Raw genomic sequence first — 21284 nt, 5'->3', positions numbered from 1 at the left:
GCATTAGCCTTCCCCCATCAAAAGACCAGAAGCTGTCATGTAGTCAAAAAAAATCCTTTTACTTAATTTGCTATTTTTATGACTCGAGCCAAATTTTTATATCTCATTTTTGTTGTACACCTGAAGATACCGTTCCAAATTATTCCCGATCTCGTATCAGAAGATCAGGATACCGTTAGGGGATGTGACTTTCTTAGAGGGGCATTACCGATGATTCGAGACCCACCCTGAAAAGCAGAGGCGAAGGGTCACGTTAGCGGAGGGGCGCCCGACACCCCCGCCCCCGAGGGCTCGGTTCAGCTCCGCCGACCTGGCTGTCGCCTGCGGTGTTGGGTTCTCGCGCAGTCAGGTGTCGTCCGGGGGAGGCGCAGTTATTTATGACCGCGGGGTTGGGCTGGGAACGCGGGGCCGAGGAGCAGCCGGTTGCGCCCCCTCCTCCCCAGGTTCTCCCCAGCCAGAGACCCCCGGTTCCTCAGCTGAAGGTCGCCCGGACGGGACCCCAGGCCGCGCAATCGTAGGGGTCGCTCTCGGACAGCAGCGAACCTCAGCGAACCAACTTCTCGCGAGGTTTCGGGCCCCGCTCCACCGCCTCGTCCGCCCCCTCCTAGCTCCGGTGCGGGCAGCTCCCGCTATGGCTGCGCTGCGGAGGCTTCTGCGTCCGCCGCCTCGGCTTCCGCCTCCGCCCTCGCCTCCCCATCCCTTCCCTGGGCCGTGCGGGCGGCCTGCGGGCATAGCCCCGGGCCCTCCCGGCCGGCCCTTCTGCCGGGAGGAGGAGGAGGGGGCTGTGGCTGAGGCGGCTTGGAGGCGGCGGCGGCGCTGGGGGGAGCTGAGCATAGCGGCTGCGGCCGGCGGGGGTCTGGTCGGCCTGGTGTGCTACCAGCTGTATGGGGACCCCAGGGCCGACTCCGCGCGGGCGCCGGCCCCCTGGCTCCCCTCCAAGAGCGCGGCCGCAGAGCCGGAGGAACCGCCCCGCGGCCGGGGGCTGCTTTCCATCCCGGTCGCCGCTGCCAAGGAGACGGTATGTGCGTGAGCACCTGCGCGCGCCCGGCCGGCCCGCAGGTGACTCTCGGGGTTAGGACCGCCAGGTGCTACACCTGAGCGCTGGGAGGGACGGTGTGACAGCCGTGCAGGGCGCGCGTGAGACCGGACGCTGGGGGTTGTCGCAGTGTGACTCTGCGGCTACAGATCGGGACGTCCTGTGAGCGCGACCGAAGTCTAATAGGCCAGGCAGGCAAGGGTCTGTTCACCCAAGTGTTGGGAAGACGTACATGATGCATCACATGTCTTGATGCATCACATCAGGATCTTAAAGGTTGCTGCAGTCATCACCTATCTACCAAAACCCAAACCCACGACAAAATAAAACCAAAAAGCGACGCAGAAGAAGTCGAAGGCATGACAGGCAGAAAGTGGAGGGCCGCATATGTGAGAGAAAGGACTCCCAGGCAGGGCCATGCAACAGCAAATGATGGAGGAGGTCTAGGGCAGTAGGAGCGCACCGAAGGAGGGTCTGAGGTCCCAGAAGCCTCGACATTATCGTATGGAAGTTTACTAGTCCCAAGAAAGGAAATGCCAAAACTGTGTAGCCTCCTTATCATAGGTCAGAAAGAATGAATGAAGATGTCACCAGATTGGAAAAGAAAAAAAATTATTCATAAAGAGTATTTCTCTAATTTTCCCCCCCACTAAAGCCAGATGTTAAGTAGGGACAGTGAGACGATGGAAAGTAGGGAACTGAATGAAGCTAACTCCTGCAGAGGAACTTCAGATGACAATGTTCAAGTCTCATTATGTAGTTGATAATATAAGGTAAAGGTGAGTGTAAGGCAAGAGTGAGTGAAGGGGCATGAAGGTTTTGTCTTATCAGTATATTTAATAGTCATGTATGACTAGGAAGTCATCTAGGGAAATTTTTCTTGCAAGACAAGAAAAGTGTGAGGGGCTTAGAGGACAGTACTTTGGAAAAGAGGTAGCTATTCTGTTTCTAACTTTAATGAGATTTATATACCCTTTATTCTTTGCCCAAATACGCAATGGTGATCTGATGTAAGTGCATTAGTTCTTTTGGAGATTGTTGTTGTATTTAGGGCAGGGAATCTATTTTATCGACCTTCTAGCAGCAAATCACACATACATAGCATAAAGTATTTTTATACAATGAATACTTAAAATGCTAGCAAATACCCTCAACCTTCATCCCCCAACCACACACACACACACACACACACACACACACACACACCACACACACACACACATACACACACACACACATATTAAGCTTGTGTCCTGATTGACCAAGTCAGAACTTTTAATCAACCATAGTTATTTGGGAACAGATTAGGATGGTAGTGAACGTTCAAATGGTATTTTCTTTTCTTCTTTTTTAAAATTAATTTTACTTTTAAAGTTGAGAGACAGTATCATGCAGTTTTTGAAAAAACATGCTCAGAAAGCTAGGACTCTGGCTCTACCACTTCCTAGATGTATCATTACTTAATCTCTCAATGCCTGTTTCCTCATCTGTAAATGAGGTTAATAGTGTCTTCCTCATAGAGTTATGAGAGTTAAATGAGTTAATATATTTAAAGGAGTTTGAATGGCACCCCTAGCAGGTAGTGAGCATTCAGTAAATTGGTTTTATTTTTATTTTATTCATTTGTTTACCTATTTATTGTCTATTATTTATTTACTTACATTATTATTGCTTGGTGTTTATAAAAATTGCTGCATATTGTTTTAAAAGTCAAATAATACTGAAATCATGTCTTACCCTTGCCAAGTCTCCAGTAGTACATCCTGATCATTATTCCTTTTTGTATTTTACCTTCCCCCCTCCAAAACTTTTATAATCTTCTTTTTACCCCTGGTGTTTGAAAACTTCACAATAAGGAGCTTTGGTGTGGGCATTTTTTCATTTATTGTGCCTTATACTTGAGGGTCCTTTCAATATGGAAATTCACGTCTGAAAGTTCTCTATACTTTTCTTGAATTATTTCTTGGACAGTTTCTTCTCTATTTTCTGTTTTTGGAATCTCTATTAGTGCGAAGTTACACCTCCTGACAGATCCTAATTTAATTCAAATTTTAATCTTTCTTAAATTCTAACTTTTTAATCTTTTTGTTTGTTTTTATGAGAGATATCCTTGACTTTATCTTGCAGTCTTCCTATTAAATATTTTATTTAAGCTATTCTAATTTTTTAATTCAAAGAACTATTTTTGTGTTCTCTGATGTTCATGTGTTCATTGTATTTTGTTTTATGGCTGCTAAATTTCTCTTTTTATTATAAGGGTATTAATTATAGGGTTTTTAAAAATTGTCTTCTACCCCATGTATTGTGTGGTTTCTTCCAGGTTTTTGTTTTTGTTTTTTAATTCCTGTTTGATTTTCTAAGCTATTACTTTCAATATGGAGGTTTTCCTCACTTATCTGTGGTTGTTACCTATCTGTATTTGAGAGCCGCTCAGAAGCTCTTCGTACATGGGCATGATTTTTCATTTGGGCTTTTCATTAGAGTGGCATCCAAATGTCAGTATTTTATAAGTCTTTCTCTCTGGTGTCATTGCACTTCTTCAAAGAATAGGTGAGGTGGGAGGAACAGTAATCTTCTGGGTTCAGGCACAAGTGCACATATGTGGGAGAGCATGTATGCTGGAGGAGTGTCCAGTGATGGACTTACGTATTGTTCTCTAACCCTCTCTTTTCATCCCCACCACTTACTCTCCCTCCACAGTAACTTGTGTTCCCTGGGTCTTATCTTTTTTGAGGTCTGTGCTGAAAATCAGCTAACTTCCACTTGGTCTCCTCCTCCACAGTACCCAGGTAGTGTGTCTGCTCCCCTAGGTCAATTATCACTCCTCCAGCTCTTCAATTTTATAAAAATTTGATGAATTCTCTTGAGTGTTTTAGTCTCCTCTCCTTTTTTCTTTTTTAGTTCTCGTATGTTTACACCCTTTGAAAGATTCATTTACTGGGATTTTAATGTGGTTAGGGGAGGAAGGGGTTCAAAGAAACTCATGAGGTCAATCTGCCATTTGTCAGAAATATTTTAAACCTGTGTTGCCTCCTCATTTATTATGCTTATTTGATTTCCCTGAAGTGGTAGAAGTGATTCCTTTTGATGTTTCAAACTATAGCTAAGAACCTTTGATTTATAAAGCCTCTTTTAAGCTGCATTTTATACTGAACATAAACCTAGCATATAAATTAACCTGTACGTGTTGTGAGAATAATATAACTGATGGGAATGAACAGCAGTAACCTACAGACATGCAGTTCTGTTACCGTAGCCTTGAAGATTTTTGTTTTAAAGACATTGCCTCTGAACTTCCTCCGGAAGGCCTTCCCTGACTCTATAGATTTGTTAAAATACCCCTGCTTATCCTGTAGCCCCAGATGATGACTTTTTGCAATTATTTATTAATTGTCTTCTCTTCTTAGTCTTTTAAAGAGTGGCATTGTGTTTGTCTTGATCACCTTTATGTCTTCATTGCCTGCTATGGAGCCTAGCCCTGGTAGGCACACAATAAATACTTGTCAAATGAATAAGCCCATACTAAATACTTACATGGGACATAACACATTGAAAAGACACACCACATTCTGTGAGAGTTAACAGTTTCATATTTTGTTCAGCTAAAGTAGTTATTTATAGCATTAGAAATGGGAAGACATCAGTCAAGGTCAAAATTCCACGCTTCAGGAGACCAAATCATGTGACATTGTATTTATTTTAATTGTGCAAGTTTGGCTTGCCAAAATTTTTTCAGTAAATGTGGCCTTGAACTTTATTAATGTTATAGAGAGATGTTGACAAGATTCTGTTAAGAACCCTACAGTTTTAACCTTAAAGCATTATTTTTATTAGAGAAAAAATTTGGGTTCTAGAACTGCCTTTCTGGTTCAGGTTCAAAAATTTTTAAAGCTACTAGATTGATTAACATACTTTAATCCAGTATTTTACCTATTATATGTAACGCATGATCTATTTTATGGTTTGATCATCTTAAGACTTTAATCAGTTTAGTTTTACTCTCAAGTGGAAAAGAGAGCAATACTTTTTATCTCTTTTGTATATTTCTATAATAATTGCCAATAATTATGCATTGTTTCTTTCACTGTATACCTTTTCTAACCTCTTTTTAAGGCAGCACGTTTTGAGACTTGAGGTAATGCTCATTCTTTCCCAGAATATTGAAGAATTTGCCAGATGTGTAAATGTAGAAGAGTCTTATGAGGGGGGGGTCACACAGTTGTGAAATTGGAGACAGGTTAATTCTGTGTAGAATAACCTTGTTGTATAGGAAGCTAAATTAGGTGATCCCCTCTTTTGGTTTCCTGGTAGAATCTGGTAGATTTATTTGTCACAGGGTAGCCAGGTAAGATGTTGTTGCCTCTTAGGTGAGAATGTTAGAGAGTATGGTTCTCCATATTCTTTAATTAAAAAAATACATGTCAAGCAGGTTTTTTTGTTTTGTTTTTTGCCACGCCATGTGGCTTGTGGGATCTTAGTTCCCCGACCAGGGATTGAACCCAGGCCCTCGGCAGTGAGAGCACGGAGTCCTAACCGCTGAACCACCAGGGAATTCCCACGTCAAGCAGTTTTTAACAATAATATTTCTTTAGACAAGAGATAGTTATGGCTTTACTAGGAAAATGGCAGTGAAGCACTGGGAAGTTGCTGGACTGGAGAGAGATTCTGGAGGTAGGATCAACAGGATTGGTAGTTGATTGGATTTTAGGGATGAGAGAGATGGAAGAGTCTAGGATGATATTCAGGTTTTTGTCTTGGGTGGGTTGTGCAGTAATTCACTGAGACCAGGTCTTCAGGAACAAACAAACAGACAGGTTAGGGGTAGTGGACGTGGATGATGAGTTTTTAACTTGCACAGTGGATCAAGGTATCTTTGGACAGCTGAAGGGAAGTTTCCAGCTGGATACATAGGTCAGAAGCTCAGGAGAGAAATCTGTATTATACATACAGATTTGGGAATCATCAAGTGTTAAAAGTCGTAAGAATGGATGATGTTGTTCAGAATATGTAGAACAAGAGAAAAGCACTTAAGGAGAGTGTCCTGGTGAGCATCGGCGTTTTAAAAGACTGACAGAGAAATGGAACTCTGCAAAAAGCTGAGATCCAGACAGAATAAAGAAAGCCAGGAGAGTTGTGGAAGCCAACAAAAGACTGCACTTCAAATAAGAGTTATTCAGTTAGAGTGAACGCTACGAGAGGAGGTCAGCTAAGACGAGTAATGGGAAGTGTTCAGCGGTTTTAGCAGCAAGGAGGTCATGGGTGATCTTGGTGAGATCTTGAAGGTGAAAAGCACATTATAGTTGGCTAAGTTGAGAGTAAAGGTAAAGAAAAGCTGAGGTGGACAAGGTGAAGCAAGTGTTGACAACCCTTTCATGAACTTGGCCATGAAGAGAAAAAGAGGGCAGTAGCTCAAAGGACTACTATTGTGGAATTGATTTTTTTCTTAATGAAAGACCCTTGAATATAATTTAATTGCTGATGGAAAGAAGAGGAACACTAAACCCAAAGGAAATAGAGGATAATTGACTTGCCAAGGACCAAGGTGGAGATGGGAGCTGAAAGTTAAAGCACAGGGAAGAGTTTAATCTTGTATAATAGGAGATGCCATTTCTGGTGTGACAGGAGCAAGGGCTGGGAGGAGGCAGAGAGCATACATGTTTAGTGGGAAGCAGTCGAAGGAGTTCATGCCTGATGGCTTTTATTTTCTCTATGCAACAGAAGATGATGTCATCTTCTGGGAGCAAGATAGTAGAAATTTGTGGAGTCACCATGACAGAGATTTGGGGGAGAGTAGAGGATCGACATAGCCACTTAAAAAAAACTAGAAAACCATGAAACCTTTTAATTTGCTCATGTTTAGTATTTGCAAGTTTAAATGTGAGTTTTTAAATGATAAAATGAGGTTTTAACTTGCTCATGAAATGTAGAAGTTTTTCGATGAATATTTTTACCTGGTCACAACTTTTGCTGTTCTAATTCTTGTTTATGTTATCTCTTTTTTTGAGATGTATAAATGCTAGTAATATGATTTAACTAGTACTTTTTTACCCACGATGTAATGTTTAACTTACATAGGAAATGCACCTAACTTATAGTACACTCCAAATTTTATTCTTTTTGTTTAAACTTGATGGGCAAGTTTAAACTGGACAGTACTAATTCGCACTAATACTAATTCTGATTTCCTGTAAGTATGTGCCAAACACTGAGAATTTGAGCAACTTGATTCTGTGTAGTGTAAACACACCTGTGCTGGAGAAAAATGTGTTTTTAAAAATTGAACAAGTTTTATTTATGGCATTATGTAGCATTAAAGAAAACACCTAGTCATTTGTATACTAAGTAGGATTTTCTAGACATATTGTTTTCTTCACCTTCCTCTTTAAGTAACCCTTTACTCCTTTATCCTTTGATGTATTACTAGATTATATAAGCTAAGCAAAATATGGAACTTTAGTGCTGTACCATTTAATTGACTGGCATAGTGTTTGCTCATTACAGAATTATTTTTCCAAATTGGAAAAGTAGACTCCATCTACTTTTTGGGTTTTTTTTTTTCCCATTCACTAGTTTGCCTTTTAACAATTTTAATACTCAACTCCATCTCTGGAATTTAGAATACAGAAAGTATATATAAAGGAATTTCAAATAATTCCATTTTTTTTCCTGCTTTCTGATAAGGATGATATCTATCCAGTTGACACTCTAAGTATCGACTAGGTGAGAGATTTGGATTTTCCATTTCCCTGGAAGGAATATAATGGATTGTTCAAATTGCTTGCAGCAATTCAGAGTGAACACTTCCTAACCAGCCTCACATCGGGTCAGAAGGGCTCTTATAGGTTAGGTCCAATTTAAGCTAGCTCCAACCTGTTGAAATTGGTTCTATTCAGATAGGATCATCTAAACGTCTTCCCACCACTTTAACTTTATTCTTACTGATCTAAGGTGGAATGTGGTTTGAAATTCTCCATATACATACAAGCACATTCACTCTTGTCCCCAGGAGATTAAGAAAGCTTTTGAGACATTACTGTCATCAAGCTCAATGATGGAGTCCTAAGGACAGTAATAGAAAGCTTTTGGACTAGGGTTTGTGGTGATAGGAGATCAGTGTGACTCGAACTTTACCTCCTTTCTGCTTTTGATCTTTGTTGTCATGTGGCTTCCTCCAGACTGCTTGCTATCCAAATAAATGTATCACATCATGATTTTATGTCCTCCTAGTAAAGAATACAGTCTTCGTAACCCTTTGGTCTAGTCCTGTGCAGCTGTGCTATCACATATGCCTGTCATGCTCTCCTCTGATCTGCCAGCCCTGGCGATTACCTGATCACCGTAAAAGGTCAGGTAGGAGTGTTGATTCAAGTCTTTTATAACACAGACTTAATCAAAGTCAAGACATCCTATTTGGGGAGCAACGTTAAAAGTCTGTATTTCATACTTTGATCTAATATTCTGAATTTTATTACTCAAAAGTACAAAAGTGCTATTGTGAACTAAGTATTTAATTATCAAAAATATTATACCTATACATCACCAAATAATTAAATCTAAAACTTACCCTGAATCATTATAGTAGTTATTTAAAATTTTTTATAAAACTGTAGGCAAGGAGGCAAACTTCTCAAGATTCCTGCCATTTGCTGGCAAATTATAGGAGAGTAGCACTTGGTGTCTTTGGTCTTCTACCCACACCCCTCATCTAACAGAATTTGGAACGTGGCTAAAGCCATAGATGTGGTTGAACATTGATCTTCAGTAGAATAGTGAAAACTGGGAGGATATGGAAGAGTGAACCAGAGTGGTATCAAAGTGTCAGGTTTATAAGGGCAGAAGTTAGGTTGTAGGCGTGTATTGTTTGATTAAAGGCTGATAGAGAAGTTCTAGAAACATGTCTTTTCTATATTTTGGTGATATGTTTTATTCAGGACTTTACTCCGATTCTCTTAGAACCTTACAGAGAAAGTGGCATTCTTAAATGTACTATATAATTCCAGTGTCTGCCGCTGTGCTTTCTTAATTGTAGGCGAGTACAGGGGCTCCCTGGGAAGTTTAATTCCTTTGGAAAAACAAGGTACTGGGGAACAGATGGGTCAGTTACCTAACTTAGAAGAAGTGGTGGAGACGCTGTGGTGTGACTACTGATTCACTCACAGCACCACATCCTAGTCCAAAGCAATTTGATCTTCACACAGTGTTTAGCTTCTGCGTGGGAAAATACAGATCTTCCTCCCTTGCCTTTCCCTCATGTCCTCCCTCTACGGTGATCTCTGCCCATTGCGGCTTATGATTGCCCTCTACAGCAGCTTTAAACTCAGGGATGAAAGTGATTATGGAAATAACACAGGCTGAAATAAGTAAAAGCAAAGTGCAATGAGGAGCAGTTGGCTTGGGGTCAGGAGAAATAAGTCAAAATGATGACTTTGCCTTTACTCACCTGTGCCCTGTATAGCTGAGTACGCAACCTTTAAGCTGGCTTTTCAGGAAGTCTCAAAAAACACTTTTATTTACATTTACTGGCCCAAACTTAGTCAAACGGCCCTATCTAATTGCAGCAAAGCTTGAAGAATGTGACCTTATTCTGTGTGCTGTTGGGCCTAGCTAAACATCAGTTCTCTTTCTAAGGAAAAACGAGAGAATGAGCAATAGGTATATGTCGGTCTTTGTTGGTTGTGAAGTGTATTGTGTTGGGAGAATGGCTTTTAAGTGAAATGAAAATGCTCGTAAATAAATTATGGGATGCTCATTTAATAAAATAAATGGTTTAGACTTCTGGTTTTATCCATACAGCATGCCGCATAATCTGTCCTAAAAATATTTGAAACATCTTTTTACATGCCATGCCATGTAATTAAAGGAAATTAAAGGAAATTGCCTGCTGCAGGAGTAAAGAGGAAACTAATAACTAGAACAGTGTGACCTGTGGCTTAAGTGGGGAGCGATGAGTCATTATTCATGGAATGCTAGGGATGTGGATTTTAATGCCTATGTGGGGACAAGACCCTGGGAAGTTGGAACTGAGGCACCACCTCCCTAAAGCCAGAGCCCTCATCAACAGAACGGGCTAGAAGAAAACCATCCCTGGTCCTGCCAGTACAAGTTGATGACAGGGGAGCCTGACGATGACTGTATGGGCTCTAAGTGGAAAAAAGGACTCTCCTGGGCTTCCCTGGTGGTGCAGTGATTTAAGAGTCCACCTGCCGATGCAGGGGACACGGGTTCGTGTCCCGGTCCGGGAAGATCCCACATGCTGCGGAGCGGCTGGGCCCGTGAGCCATGGCCGCTGAGCCTGCGCGTCCGGAGCGGGAGAGGCCACAACAGTGAGAGGCCCGCGTACCGCAAAAAAAAAAAAAAAAAAAAAAAAAAAGGACTCTCCTGAGAATGTATAAAAATGGTCCCACACTCCCTCAAATGGGTATAGAGTTAGAACTTCTATTACCCATGCCGAGAAAAAGCTGTTGTAGCTGGCAGAAAGAAACGCAAAACTTCTTTGGAGGGAAATGCCCTGAACACTGGCCACATGGACATCCTACAGAGAAGGTCTCCAAGAGGGTAAGCTCATAATCCAAAGTACAAAGTATATTAAGTTCTATGAAAGAGAGTCAGCAAACTGAGTGATTAGACTCCTGACAATTTAATAATAGTATAATTTGGTTGAGTCTATAAATTATTTTCAAAATGATTAAAGACATAATGAAAAATCAGTATGAAAAAGAGTAGGTAGATTAATAATAAAGAATCAAATAGAACTTCTAGAATGTAAAGTATAGTCTTTGAGGTTGGATAGATTAGGCAGCATATAAAATGTAACAAAGAGGCAGTTAGTAATCTGGAAGATAATTTGGAGGAACTACACAGAATGTAACACACTTTTAAAGAAATGGCAAATACTAAGGAGTGTCTAAGAGACATGTAAAATAGACTGAAAGGGTCTAAAATTCATCAATTGGGTTACAGACTAGGAGAAAAGAGAGAATGAAAGGCAGTATTCGAAGAGAAGATACCTGAGCAGTTCTCAGAAAGGAACAAAAACATTAATCCTAAGGTTCAGGAAGCATAAACAGTCCTGAGCAGGATAAATAAAAATAAATCTATATTTAGTCACATTATAGTGAAACTGTAAAATCAAAGATAAAGGGAAAACAGGGCCAGTTTCCTACAAAGGAATGGCAGTTGGACTGTTGAAGACTAATCTGTGACAACGGATGGAAGCTAGAAGATAGTAGACAATGTCTTCAAAGAGCTAAGAGAAAATAATTACCAACTTAGATTATTTTACCTAGGTAAATTATTGTTTAGGAATGAGGATAAAATAAAATCATTTCTTAAAACTGAGAGAGTTTACCAGTCTCTGATCATCATTGAAGGACCTATTAAAGAGTGAATATTAGGAAGAAATGAACATGAAAAAAAGGTGAAATTCAAGAAGTAATGGTGAATAAAGAAATTGGTAAAAATGGGGTAAGTCTTAAACATTGACTACATATTATGACGATAATTATTATCATTTTGAAAGGAGTTAAACCAAGGTGGATCTCAAATATTGGACAACAGTGATATGCAAGACAATAGGGCTTGATTGGAGTTTAAGTGTTCTATGTGGGAAACAAAAATAAAATTAGATGCCTACCCCATGCCATAATAATCCAGGTGGAATAGAGTCCTAAATGTGATAAGTAAAACTTTATGATATGTAGAAGAATATATGTGAAAATAAAATTTTGATCCTAGGAGGAGGAGGATTTTCAAAACAAGGCAAAAAGCACAACGGAAAATACTGCTACCTTTCACTTCATTAAAACAAAAATATCTACTAAAATACAAAGAAATCTTGGAATGGAAGAAGATACTTAGAATACATAGCACTCACAAGGAATAATCATCCAGAATATACAGTAATGATCTACAGATTAGTAAGAAAAACAACACCACAATAGAAAAATGGACAAACGGTTTGAACAGGCAGTTCAAGAGAAAGATATTCAAAAGACCAGTAAACACGTGAAAAGATGCTCAGCATCACTAACAATAGAGAAATATAACTACAGTGAGACATTGTTTCTTAATTAGATTGATAAGATTAAAAATAGTGACAATAGGGCTTCCCTGGTGGCGCAGTGGTTGAGAGTCCGCCTGCTGATGCAGGGGACACGGGTTCGTTCCCCGGTCCGGGAAGATCCCACATGCTGCGGAGCGGCTGGGCCCATGAGCCATGGCCGCTGAGCCTGCGCGTCCGGAGCCTGTGCTCCGCAACAGGAGAGGCCACAACAGTGAGAGGCCCGTGTACCTCAAAAAAAAAAAAAAAAAAAAAAAAAATTTAATTAATTAATTAAAAAAACCTTACTGCTAATTTAAAGACTACATATTAATTATGCCTTTAAAAATATTTCTCAAATGAGCTATGGTGTGTACAGGGGTTGAGTTTTAGGACTCTGCCACTTTCTGTCTCTATAATGATCACTAAGTCATTTCTCCTTGCAGGGCCATCATTCTTCTATGAAATGTCATAAGTAGGGATGACTGATGTGAATCTGTAAGGTCTACTTCAGCTATATAGTTTTTTAATCTCAAAATCACTTTACTCTTTCTAATACTTTATTGAGTTATTATTAGTAGTTGCTTTAATTTTGTTCCCATCCCTTAATCCTCTCCAAACTTAGTTTTTAAATCTATTTTATAAATTAAGACATTAGTTTTATAAACTTTGTCCCAGATAATGTCTTTTTGGCTTGCATTTCTGTTAAGTTCAAGTGACATGTAAGTTCTTCCAGAAAATTTAATGCCAGTGTGATGGGAATAAACTGCCGAAACTCAGTAATATTCCATGATTTTTAAAACTTGTTTATCCTTTTCAATATTAATTTCTACAAGTGAAAAATTGATTCATTACTTTAAAAATTTTATACCTTTTGTTAGTGCTTCTATTGTACTCTCTTTTTAGAATTATTTTTGCCAAAATTAAAAGATATAGAGAATCATATATACCACTCAGAATTAATAATTGTTACCATTTGGAAATATTTGTTTCTAGTCTTTTTCAGAGATTTAAAACTTACTAAGTGTGCTGTCTTTTTTAATAGCAGTGTTGAAGAACATTGGCTTTCAATAGTTTCTCTTCACTTTTTCAAACTTAGCGATCTTAGCAATAGAAACAGTTGTTAGCAGAGTTATGGTTAAGAGTGTGGTCTGCAGAGTCAGAATACCTAGATTTGAATCTCCGCTCTTTCACTGAGGAACCTTGCCAAAACTAAATAATTTTCCATGCTTCATTTTCCTCATTTGTAAAGTAGGGATAGTAATAGTACCTACATTATAGGATTATTAAGAGGGGTTAAAATGGCCAGGCACATCGGAAGTTCTTGTAGGTGTTAGCTATTTTGTGTGTGTGTGTGTGCGTGTGTGTGTGTGTGTGTGTGTGTGTGTGTGCGTGGCTAAATAGGGACTTTGTGTATGCATAGCAGCAGAGTTACTGTGCCTCTTGTCAGATTATCGCCTCAGCTCCAGATCAACCTTTCCTTGCCCTGCTTGTGATGCTGCTGCTGGAAATTGCAAACACTTCTTCTTTGCCAGGAGATTGTGACAGGGACACTGAAGGCAGAGGAGGCTTCTGGCTCTGGCTCCGGCGTGCCTCTCTTCTGCTTGTTCCTGAGGCCCGCAAGCACTGGGATGCCCCATGACACTCTTCTTCAGGCTCTCCTGTATCAGTCAGGGGCCAGTCAGAAACAGAAGCAGTTAAGGTTTAATATAAAGAATTATTAACTATTTACAGGGGATTAGCTACTAAGAAGGAATCAAAATTAAAAGGAATACCCTAGGGCTGAGGGAGAGTACCCAACGAAGGAACAAAGTTGGAAGGCAGCGGCCTCCCTAGGTTGGGATTCAGGCCTCATTGGAAGAGGTGCGTTCACCTCTAGAGCTTTTCCAAGTTGCAGGGCTGAGGCTGGCGGATAGAGAACCAGAAGCTGGGACTGGCAACCTGGAAGCCTCCTGCTGGGGTGCCATTGGACCAGTGCTGGCAGACAGGGAACCATGGACCGGAACTGGCCTGCAGGAGACACCGCCCCCGCCCCCCGCCCCCCAAGCTGGGATGCAGCAGGCCAAGGCTAGTTGGCGGGTGGGGAATCTCAAGTTGGGACTAGCAAGCAGGAAGCCCCCCCACTGGGTTATAGGTAGGTCAAGGAGACTGACACTGATCTTATTTAATGTTTTTTATTTGGTTGTTTATAAATGATCCAAAAGAGAGGGGACATGGTTAAATCTCCAAATATTCAAGTTCTTCCAGAGAGTAAATTGCCAACTTGACGAGGATGACCTACAAGAACATTTTTAAGGCCTATATAAGTGAGTAGAGAAAAAGGGCAGATGGGTTGCTCTGTGGCTGGTGTTCTGGAATGAATGTTTTGTGTCTCCCCAAAATTCATATGCTGGAGCCCTACCCCCCAGAGTGGCTGTATTAGGAAATTGGGCCTCCAAGGAAGTAATTAAGGTTAAATGAGGTCATAAGAGTGGGATCCTGATCTGATAGGATTAGTGTCCTTACAAGAAGAGACGCCAGACAGCTTGCCCTCTCTTTCTTTCTGTGCCCACACACTGAGGAAAGGCCATGTGGGGACATAGAAAGAATGTGGCAATCTACAACCCAGAAAGAGAGCTCACACCGTGACCATGCTGGCACCTTGATCTTGAACATCTAGTTTCCAGAACAGTGACAAAATTAATTCTGTCACTTAAGCCATCCAGTCTATGATACTTTGTTTTAGCAGCAGGTAAGTTCACGGTGATTCATTTAGGGAAAAATAGTCCAAACTATTAATGGTATGTTGTGTTTGTTTCTTTCAGTTGTAATCTAGAAAAACTATTTTGGAGTGATTATGTAGCCAGGCCTAGAAGACAGTGGCTCAGTGCATAGCTAGAGGTTTTGTCATTACGGGTCAGCCATCACTCTCAAGAAATAAATAGAATACCACCAACTGTATAATCTGGGAGTTTGGAGCTGAGCCAGGAAGATTGAGAGAAAGGGAGTAGCGTGTGAGGCAGATGAGAGCCACAAGGAAATGCCAGGCAACTGGAATAGTTTTGTCACCATGGACGTATTTAGAGAACTCCCAGTTTATAGTGACACAGAGGTACTGAGCTGCCACATTCTCTGTGTGGAGCTGAGGTGCCAACGACTGATTAATAGAGAGGATAATAGGTTAATAGAGAGGATACTCTTCATAAACTGATTCTATTGACCAGGGGAGAAGGAAGTGTGCTCATTTAGTTTTCATTTAATGTTTACAGTTCATGGAGTTAGTATTTATTTGTCCATTTTACAGTGAAAATGCTAAAGTTCAGAAATCTCTTTTTCCAAGTGTACTTAATTAGGAAGTGTTGAAGCTGGCATTTGAACCTAGGCCTGAAGGATTGTAAAATCCACGCACTTTCATTTCAGTGTACCAAGTTGTGTAACGTGGAAGGACACTGGGTTGGGTGTCCTAACACCTGAGTTCTGGTCCCAGACTCATTTGCTGTCTGTGTGGTCCTGATGAAGTCCTCTCTGGCCTCTAGACTAAGCTAACCCTTTTGTAAAAATGAGTTAATATATGTTCTGTTTGCTTTTTTAAAAAATAATACGCCATTCCACAACTTTTTCTGTCTATGCATATATGTGTATATATGTGTGTATGTATGTGTATGTATTGATATGTACACATATATATGTGTATGTTTCTTTGAAGAATGAACTTTTTAATGGTCACAGACTACTCCGTTGATGTGCCATAATTTATTTAACCATTGTCCTGCTGATGGAATTTTGATTGTTTCTATTTTTTTCACTGTTAGAAGCAGTGCTGCAGTGAATATCCAGGGTTCTTTGTAGATGCAAATGTTAAATTGCTGGGTCCATAGCTATTATATTTTAATAGGCACTGTCAAATTGTTCTTCAAAATGGTTACACTAAGATATACTTTTACCAGCAATAAGAAATGGGCTTCCAATGTTCCCCTTCACTTAATATTAAGTTTAATTGTTTTCCCAATTTGAGTGTGAAAAATGATTTATCATGATTATTATAATTTCCATTTCTATGGTTACTAGTGAGGTAGAGAATTTTTTGTTTGTTTATAGTTTCCTAGGAATTGCCCATTAATACCTTTGCCAACTTTTATTTTTTTATTGACTGATTTCTAGGATATGTCAAAATATTAAATCCTGTTCCTATTTTATAGGTCACAAATATTTTTCTCACCTCAGTCCTTTTTAAAATATATTTTACAGGCCTGTAAACTTAAACACATATATCATTTCCTTTTTAACACAAATGCGACCATACTGCGACCTTTCATACTGATATTTATCTGAGATATTAATGTATTTATTATAGGTTTCCTTATTCTGATCTTATATTTGGATGCTCTTCCAAATTATGGATATGCCATAATTTATGTTTAATGTTGTCTCTTTCATTTTCAGTTCTTTTTCAAAATCAGACTTGATAGAGGTTTGTCTATTTTATTTAGTCTTTTCAAATACCACTATTTTGTGTTTACTGTTTTATTGGGGGGGTTGTTATTTATTTCTGCGTTTATCTTTATTGTCTGTTTCCTTCTGTTTTTGTCAAATTTATCTTATCCTCTTTTTTCACTTCTTGAGTTGAATACATAGTTCATTTATTTTAAATTCTTAATTGTTCTTTAGTAAATACATGTAAGGATATGAATTTTCCTGTGTCAGTAATGACTTTGACCAAATTATACAGGTGGCTATTTGTAAGTTCCTAAGTGTCATTTATTTTCAAAAGGCTTGTAATCCCAGTTTTTATTTCTTTTTTAATCCAATAATTGTTTACTTAATGGTGTATCTTAAATTTTCCAAAGTGGCCTTTTTTCTGTCAGTCTTTTGCTGTTAAATTTTAGCATTTTTCCATATGCAGCAGGGAATAAGCCTTGAATGAGTTTGTTTTTTAAAATGGAAAAATCCAACTTTTAAAAAGACAATAGACAATAATACTATAATGCATAACTATGTATGTACTACCAGCTTAAAAAATAAACTATCAACATATATACCTTCCCCCATCATAATCCTCTCTTCCCCAAAGAGGTAACCACTGTTCCAAGTTTGATTTTTATCATTCCCATGTAAGTTTTCATAGTTTTATTACAAATGGATGTATCTCTGAATAATATACACTTATTTTGCAATTTAAAAAATTTTACATAAACAGTACCTATCTTTTTATAATTTGTATTTTTAAGATAATGTTTAAGAAATTTATCCATTTTGGTGCTTGCTTCGGCAGCACATATACTAAAATTGGAATGATACAGAGAAGATTAGCGTGGTCCCTGCACAAGGATGACACACAAATTCGTGAAGCGTTCCATATTTTTTTTAAATAAAAAAAAAAAGAAATTTATCCATTTTGACACATGACTTCTAGTTAATTTATTTTCACTCCTGAATAATACTCTACTATATGAATATTTCATTATACCTGTATTATAACTTTAACATTTTAATCTTATTGATGTTTTAGTGATGACTAATAAATGGTCAGTTTATATATTCTCTGTTTATTAAAATCAAGGTTAATAAGCACCTTCTTTGTTTTGTTACTCAGATACTTTTTCTTACTTAGTTTTTCCACTTGACCTATCCATTTCTAGTAGAGAAGTGTTGATATCTCAGCCATGATTGTGAGTTAAATTGCATTCTTTTAACCGTTTTTTCATTCTATTATTTTAAGCTTTTTGTCTGTGTGTGTAATATCTTCTTGGTGAATTTTTCTTTGTCCTATTTAATGCTTTTGGTTCTTAATTCCATGTATTTTCAAACATTCTGGGTAATGTTTGACTCTTATAAGGAACATTCATAGCTTTTTAAAAAACACAATATGAGGCTTGCTCATTTTTAATGAAGGAGTCTAACCCAATCATATTTATTGTAATTATGGACTTGTATGCATTCATTTTTGCTATATTATGTGAGTGTGAGTTATCTCTTTCCCTTTATCACCTGACATTAGATTGGTCCTTTTTTCCTTATCATTTCTCTTCCTCTAGTGGTTTGAAAGTTATACATCCTATTTCTGATCTTCAAGTGGTTACATGTAACTTTAACAAAATATATATTAATATATACATCTGAAACTTGAGGACATAAATCAGTATCAGAAAATTTACCATTCCTAAAAAGATGCATCCTTGAACATGTTTTACTGTATCGCCTTCCCCACCCCACAGTTTCTGAGGTCAGCTACACTGCTAATACCAGATAATTATTGATTTTTTAATATTATGCTTTAATTTTTAAGGGAATCATTAACAGTTACAATAAGTTTTACATCCACATTCACTCATTAATTTATTTAGCAAGTATTTGAGAGCTTGCTACAAGCCAGAAACTCTTCTAGGCACTGGGGAAATAGAAGTGTACCACTTAAACAAAAATTCCTGCCTTCATGGAATTTATATTATTGCAGAAGGCTGGAGATAGAAATTTTGGATTTGTCAGTATATTTATAGTATGTAAAGGCTAGATGAGATGATTAAGGGAGGAATTATAGATTCAAAAAGAGAGGAGGTCCGAGGATTGGCCCTAGGCAGTACCAACAGAAGTACCAGGAAGGAACTGCCAGGGGAATAGGAGGAAAATGAGTACCGGGTGGACTTGGACATTACGAAAAATTATTTCAAGGAAAAGAGAGTTATCAACTGGGTCAGACTTTGTAAGATGAAAACTGAGAATTGACCTCTGGATTTAGCAACACGGAGGTCATCAGTGACCTTGACAAGCAGCGTTAGTGGAGTGGCGGAGGGGAGACCTGCTGAAGCGGAGGAAACCAGAGACAGAAAATGCTGGCAGCTTTCCAGTAGCCCTGCTGTGAAGAGCTGGAGAGAAGTGGTGGGGAGGGGGATGGTGGCTCAGTGGAGAAGTGGGAGCGGAAGCTTTCCAGGAGGAGAGAGATGTGCATGCGCTGAAGGGAAGGACTCAGGGGAAGAGGGGAAAGTAGTGAGGTAGGAAGGGCAAGGGAGATTACTGCAGGAGCAGAGCCCTTGAATAGGCAGAAGAGGTGAGATATACACATTAAACCACTGTGATTACTGCCTCCTTAGAGATACTTTCACTTACCATCCTATCAAATAATGAGATGATATATGTGAAAGTACTTTGTAAACTTGTAAAGAACCCTATAATGTAAGCTAAAATAACAATACAAGTGGAGACTTTAAAATAAGTGGTCACTTTTTATTTTTTCCAATTTGATTGCAGCCAGGGAAGTGCTTATAGACTGGTCTTCAGCTGTGTGTATTTCCACATAGACACATTTACTAAGCATCAAAACATTTCACCTAGAGGACTTCGGGGTTTTCTCACACTGAGAATTTGATGTTTAACCTTTTGACCACCCAAAAAGCAAAGAAAATGTTACCCCTTTTATCTTCTTAGAAGCTTTTAAATAAGCCTGAAGCCATATGAGAAAGCCAAGTGTAATACTTCCATGAACATCTTTTTAGCTAGAATAAAAATAGATGTGAATAGAATCTCATGCACATCTCATATGACTCTTGCCCAGAAAATATAAAGATCTAAATTCAAATGTCATTTGCTCTTTAATGTTTTATAAAAATGTTGGTTCAGTTGCCAGTATCAGGTAGGGCCTAATAACCAAATGCTCAACCTCCTACATGAAATTAAATACATGTTTTAGTCATTCTTTACTTTAAAAAATTAGTATTGATTTAATAAAAAAATTTTTTTAAAATAAACTAAGGATGAGTAATCAGAATACTTTTGCTTAATACAAATGGTTTTATTTTTCCTTCTTCCATTCTTTATTCTCCTGTCTTTGTTTCTCAGCTGCTCAAAGGTAATGCATTATATGGTGTTTAGATAATTGATATAATTGTTTCAAGTTACCTCTTTAGGGTATTATCAGCTTGTAGGCATCAGTTTCTCTAATTGTCAAGTAGTGAATCCTTTATCTGGCATTTAATCTTGCCTCCCTGGGAAAACCAGACCTTACCACAAAGTAAATTTTCGAATTGCTAACCTGAAGTAACATGAGACTGTGCCTTGGCAGTGAACCTTTTCTTTCTGTTATTCGTGGGAAGGATAATGATATAGTCTGTTGCCTGAAGGCCCTAGTTTTACTACCTTAAGAAATAACATCTAAGTACTAGTTGCAAAGGTCTGAGTTTTGAAATTCCAGAGAAAATAATTGCATTGAGACAATATTTTTATTTTGGGGCGGAAGATGTGGTAATTAAAAATGTAAGTTTTATCATTTGTACCATTTCTTAAGCCGCTTATCTTATGACAGCATGACTTAGAGGATCCACAGTTACCTGAAAATGATCATTACTTATTTTTATGACTAAATTATGAATGTTATTTTACAGGTGTGTTTGAAAATTTTATTTCCATGTATACACACATGTATATGTTCAATTTTTGTAAGTAACACAACTGAGATTAAAGATCTAGAGTGTAGAATGTTTTGCAGTTTCTCAGTAAAACAGAAGACAGCATTTTCTAGAACTAGAAGGAAAATTCCCTAAACATTTTTAGCAAACTTGAAAAGAATGTTAAGCAATTCCCATAAAATAATTTCCTAAAAAGTGTAAAATACAATTTTCTAGAAGCTGTAAAATGAAAAGTCAATTCTGAAAAAACTTTTTTTAATTTTCTATACAATTTTTAATGGTTACACTCCATTTACAGTTATTGCAAAATACTGGCTCTATTCCCCGTGCTGTATAATACATCCTCATAGCCTGTCTTACACCCAATAGTTTGTACCTCCCACTCCCCGACCTCTGTGTTGCCCCTCCCCTCGCTCTCCCTACTGGTAACCACTAGTTTGTTCTCTACATCTGTGAGACTGCTTCTTTTTTGTTATATTCACTAGTTTGTTGCATTTTTTGGATTCCACATGTAAGTGATATCTTACAGTATTTATCTTTGTCTGACTTATTTCACTTAGTATAATGCCCTCCAAGTCCATCCATGTTGCTGCAAATGGCAAAACATCATACTTTTTTATGGTTGACTAGTATTCCATTGTGTGTGTGTGTGTGTGTGTATGTGTATACCACATCTTCTTTATCCATTCCTTTGTCAATGGACACTTAGGTTGCTTCCATTTCTTGGCAATTGTAAATAATGCTGCTGTGAGCATTGGGGTGCATGTATCCTTTCAAATTAGTATTTTTGGTTTTGGGGGGTTTTTTGTTTGGTTTTTTTTTTTTTTTTTTT

At 38.6% G+C, this 21284-nt stretch overlaps 1 protein-coding gene and 1 non-coding gene across 2 annotated transcripts in view; both read left to right on the top strand.

Annotated features, from left to right (window-relative positions):
• The first annotated feature begins 626 nt into the window (after positions 1-626).
• The window catches only part of MICU3 (mitochondrial calcium uptake 3), a 96269-nt gene continuing 75611 nt past the window's right edge, over positions 627-21284 (top strand). Inside the window, exon 1 of the mRNA XM_024759872.1 lies at positions 627-1018. Within this exon, the coding sequence (XP_024615640.1) occupies positions 632-1018 (387 nt within the window). The 5' untranslated portion in view covers positions 627-631. The remainder of the gene's footprint in view (positions 1019-21284) is intronic.
• Positions 17310-17416, top strand: LOC112409733 (U6 spliceosomal RNA). The gene has a single exon (XR_003005218.1). It is a non-coding gene; the product is annotated as a U6 spliceosomal RNA (small nuclear RNA).

The sequence above is a fragment of the Neophocaena asiaeorientalis genome, unplaced genomic scaffold (assembly GCF_003031525.2).
Source record: "Neophocaena asiaeorientalis asiaeorientalis breed wild unplaced genomic scaffold, Neophocaena_asiaeorientalis_V1.1 scaffold521, whole genome shotgun sequence".
NCBI lineage: Eukaryota > Metazoa > Chordata > Mammalia > Artiodactyla > Phocoenidae > Neophocaena > Neophocaena asiaeorientalis.
The sequence above is the reverse complement of the archived record's forward strand: the minus strand, read 5'-3'. Positions and strand labels throughout refer to the sequence as shown.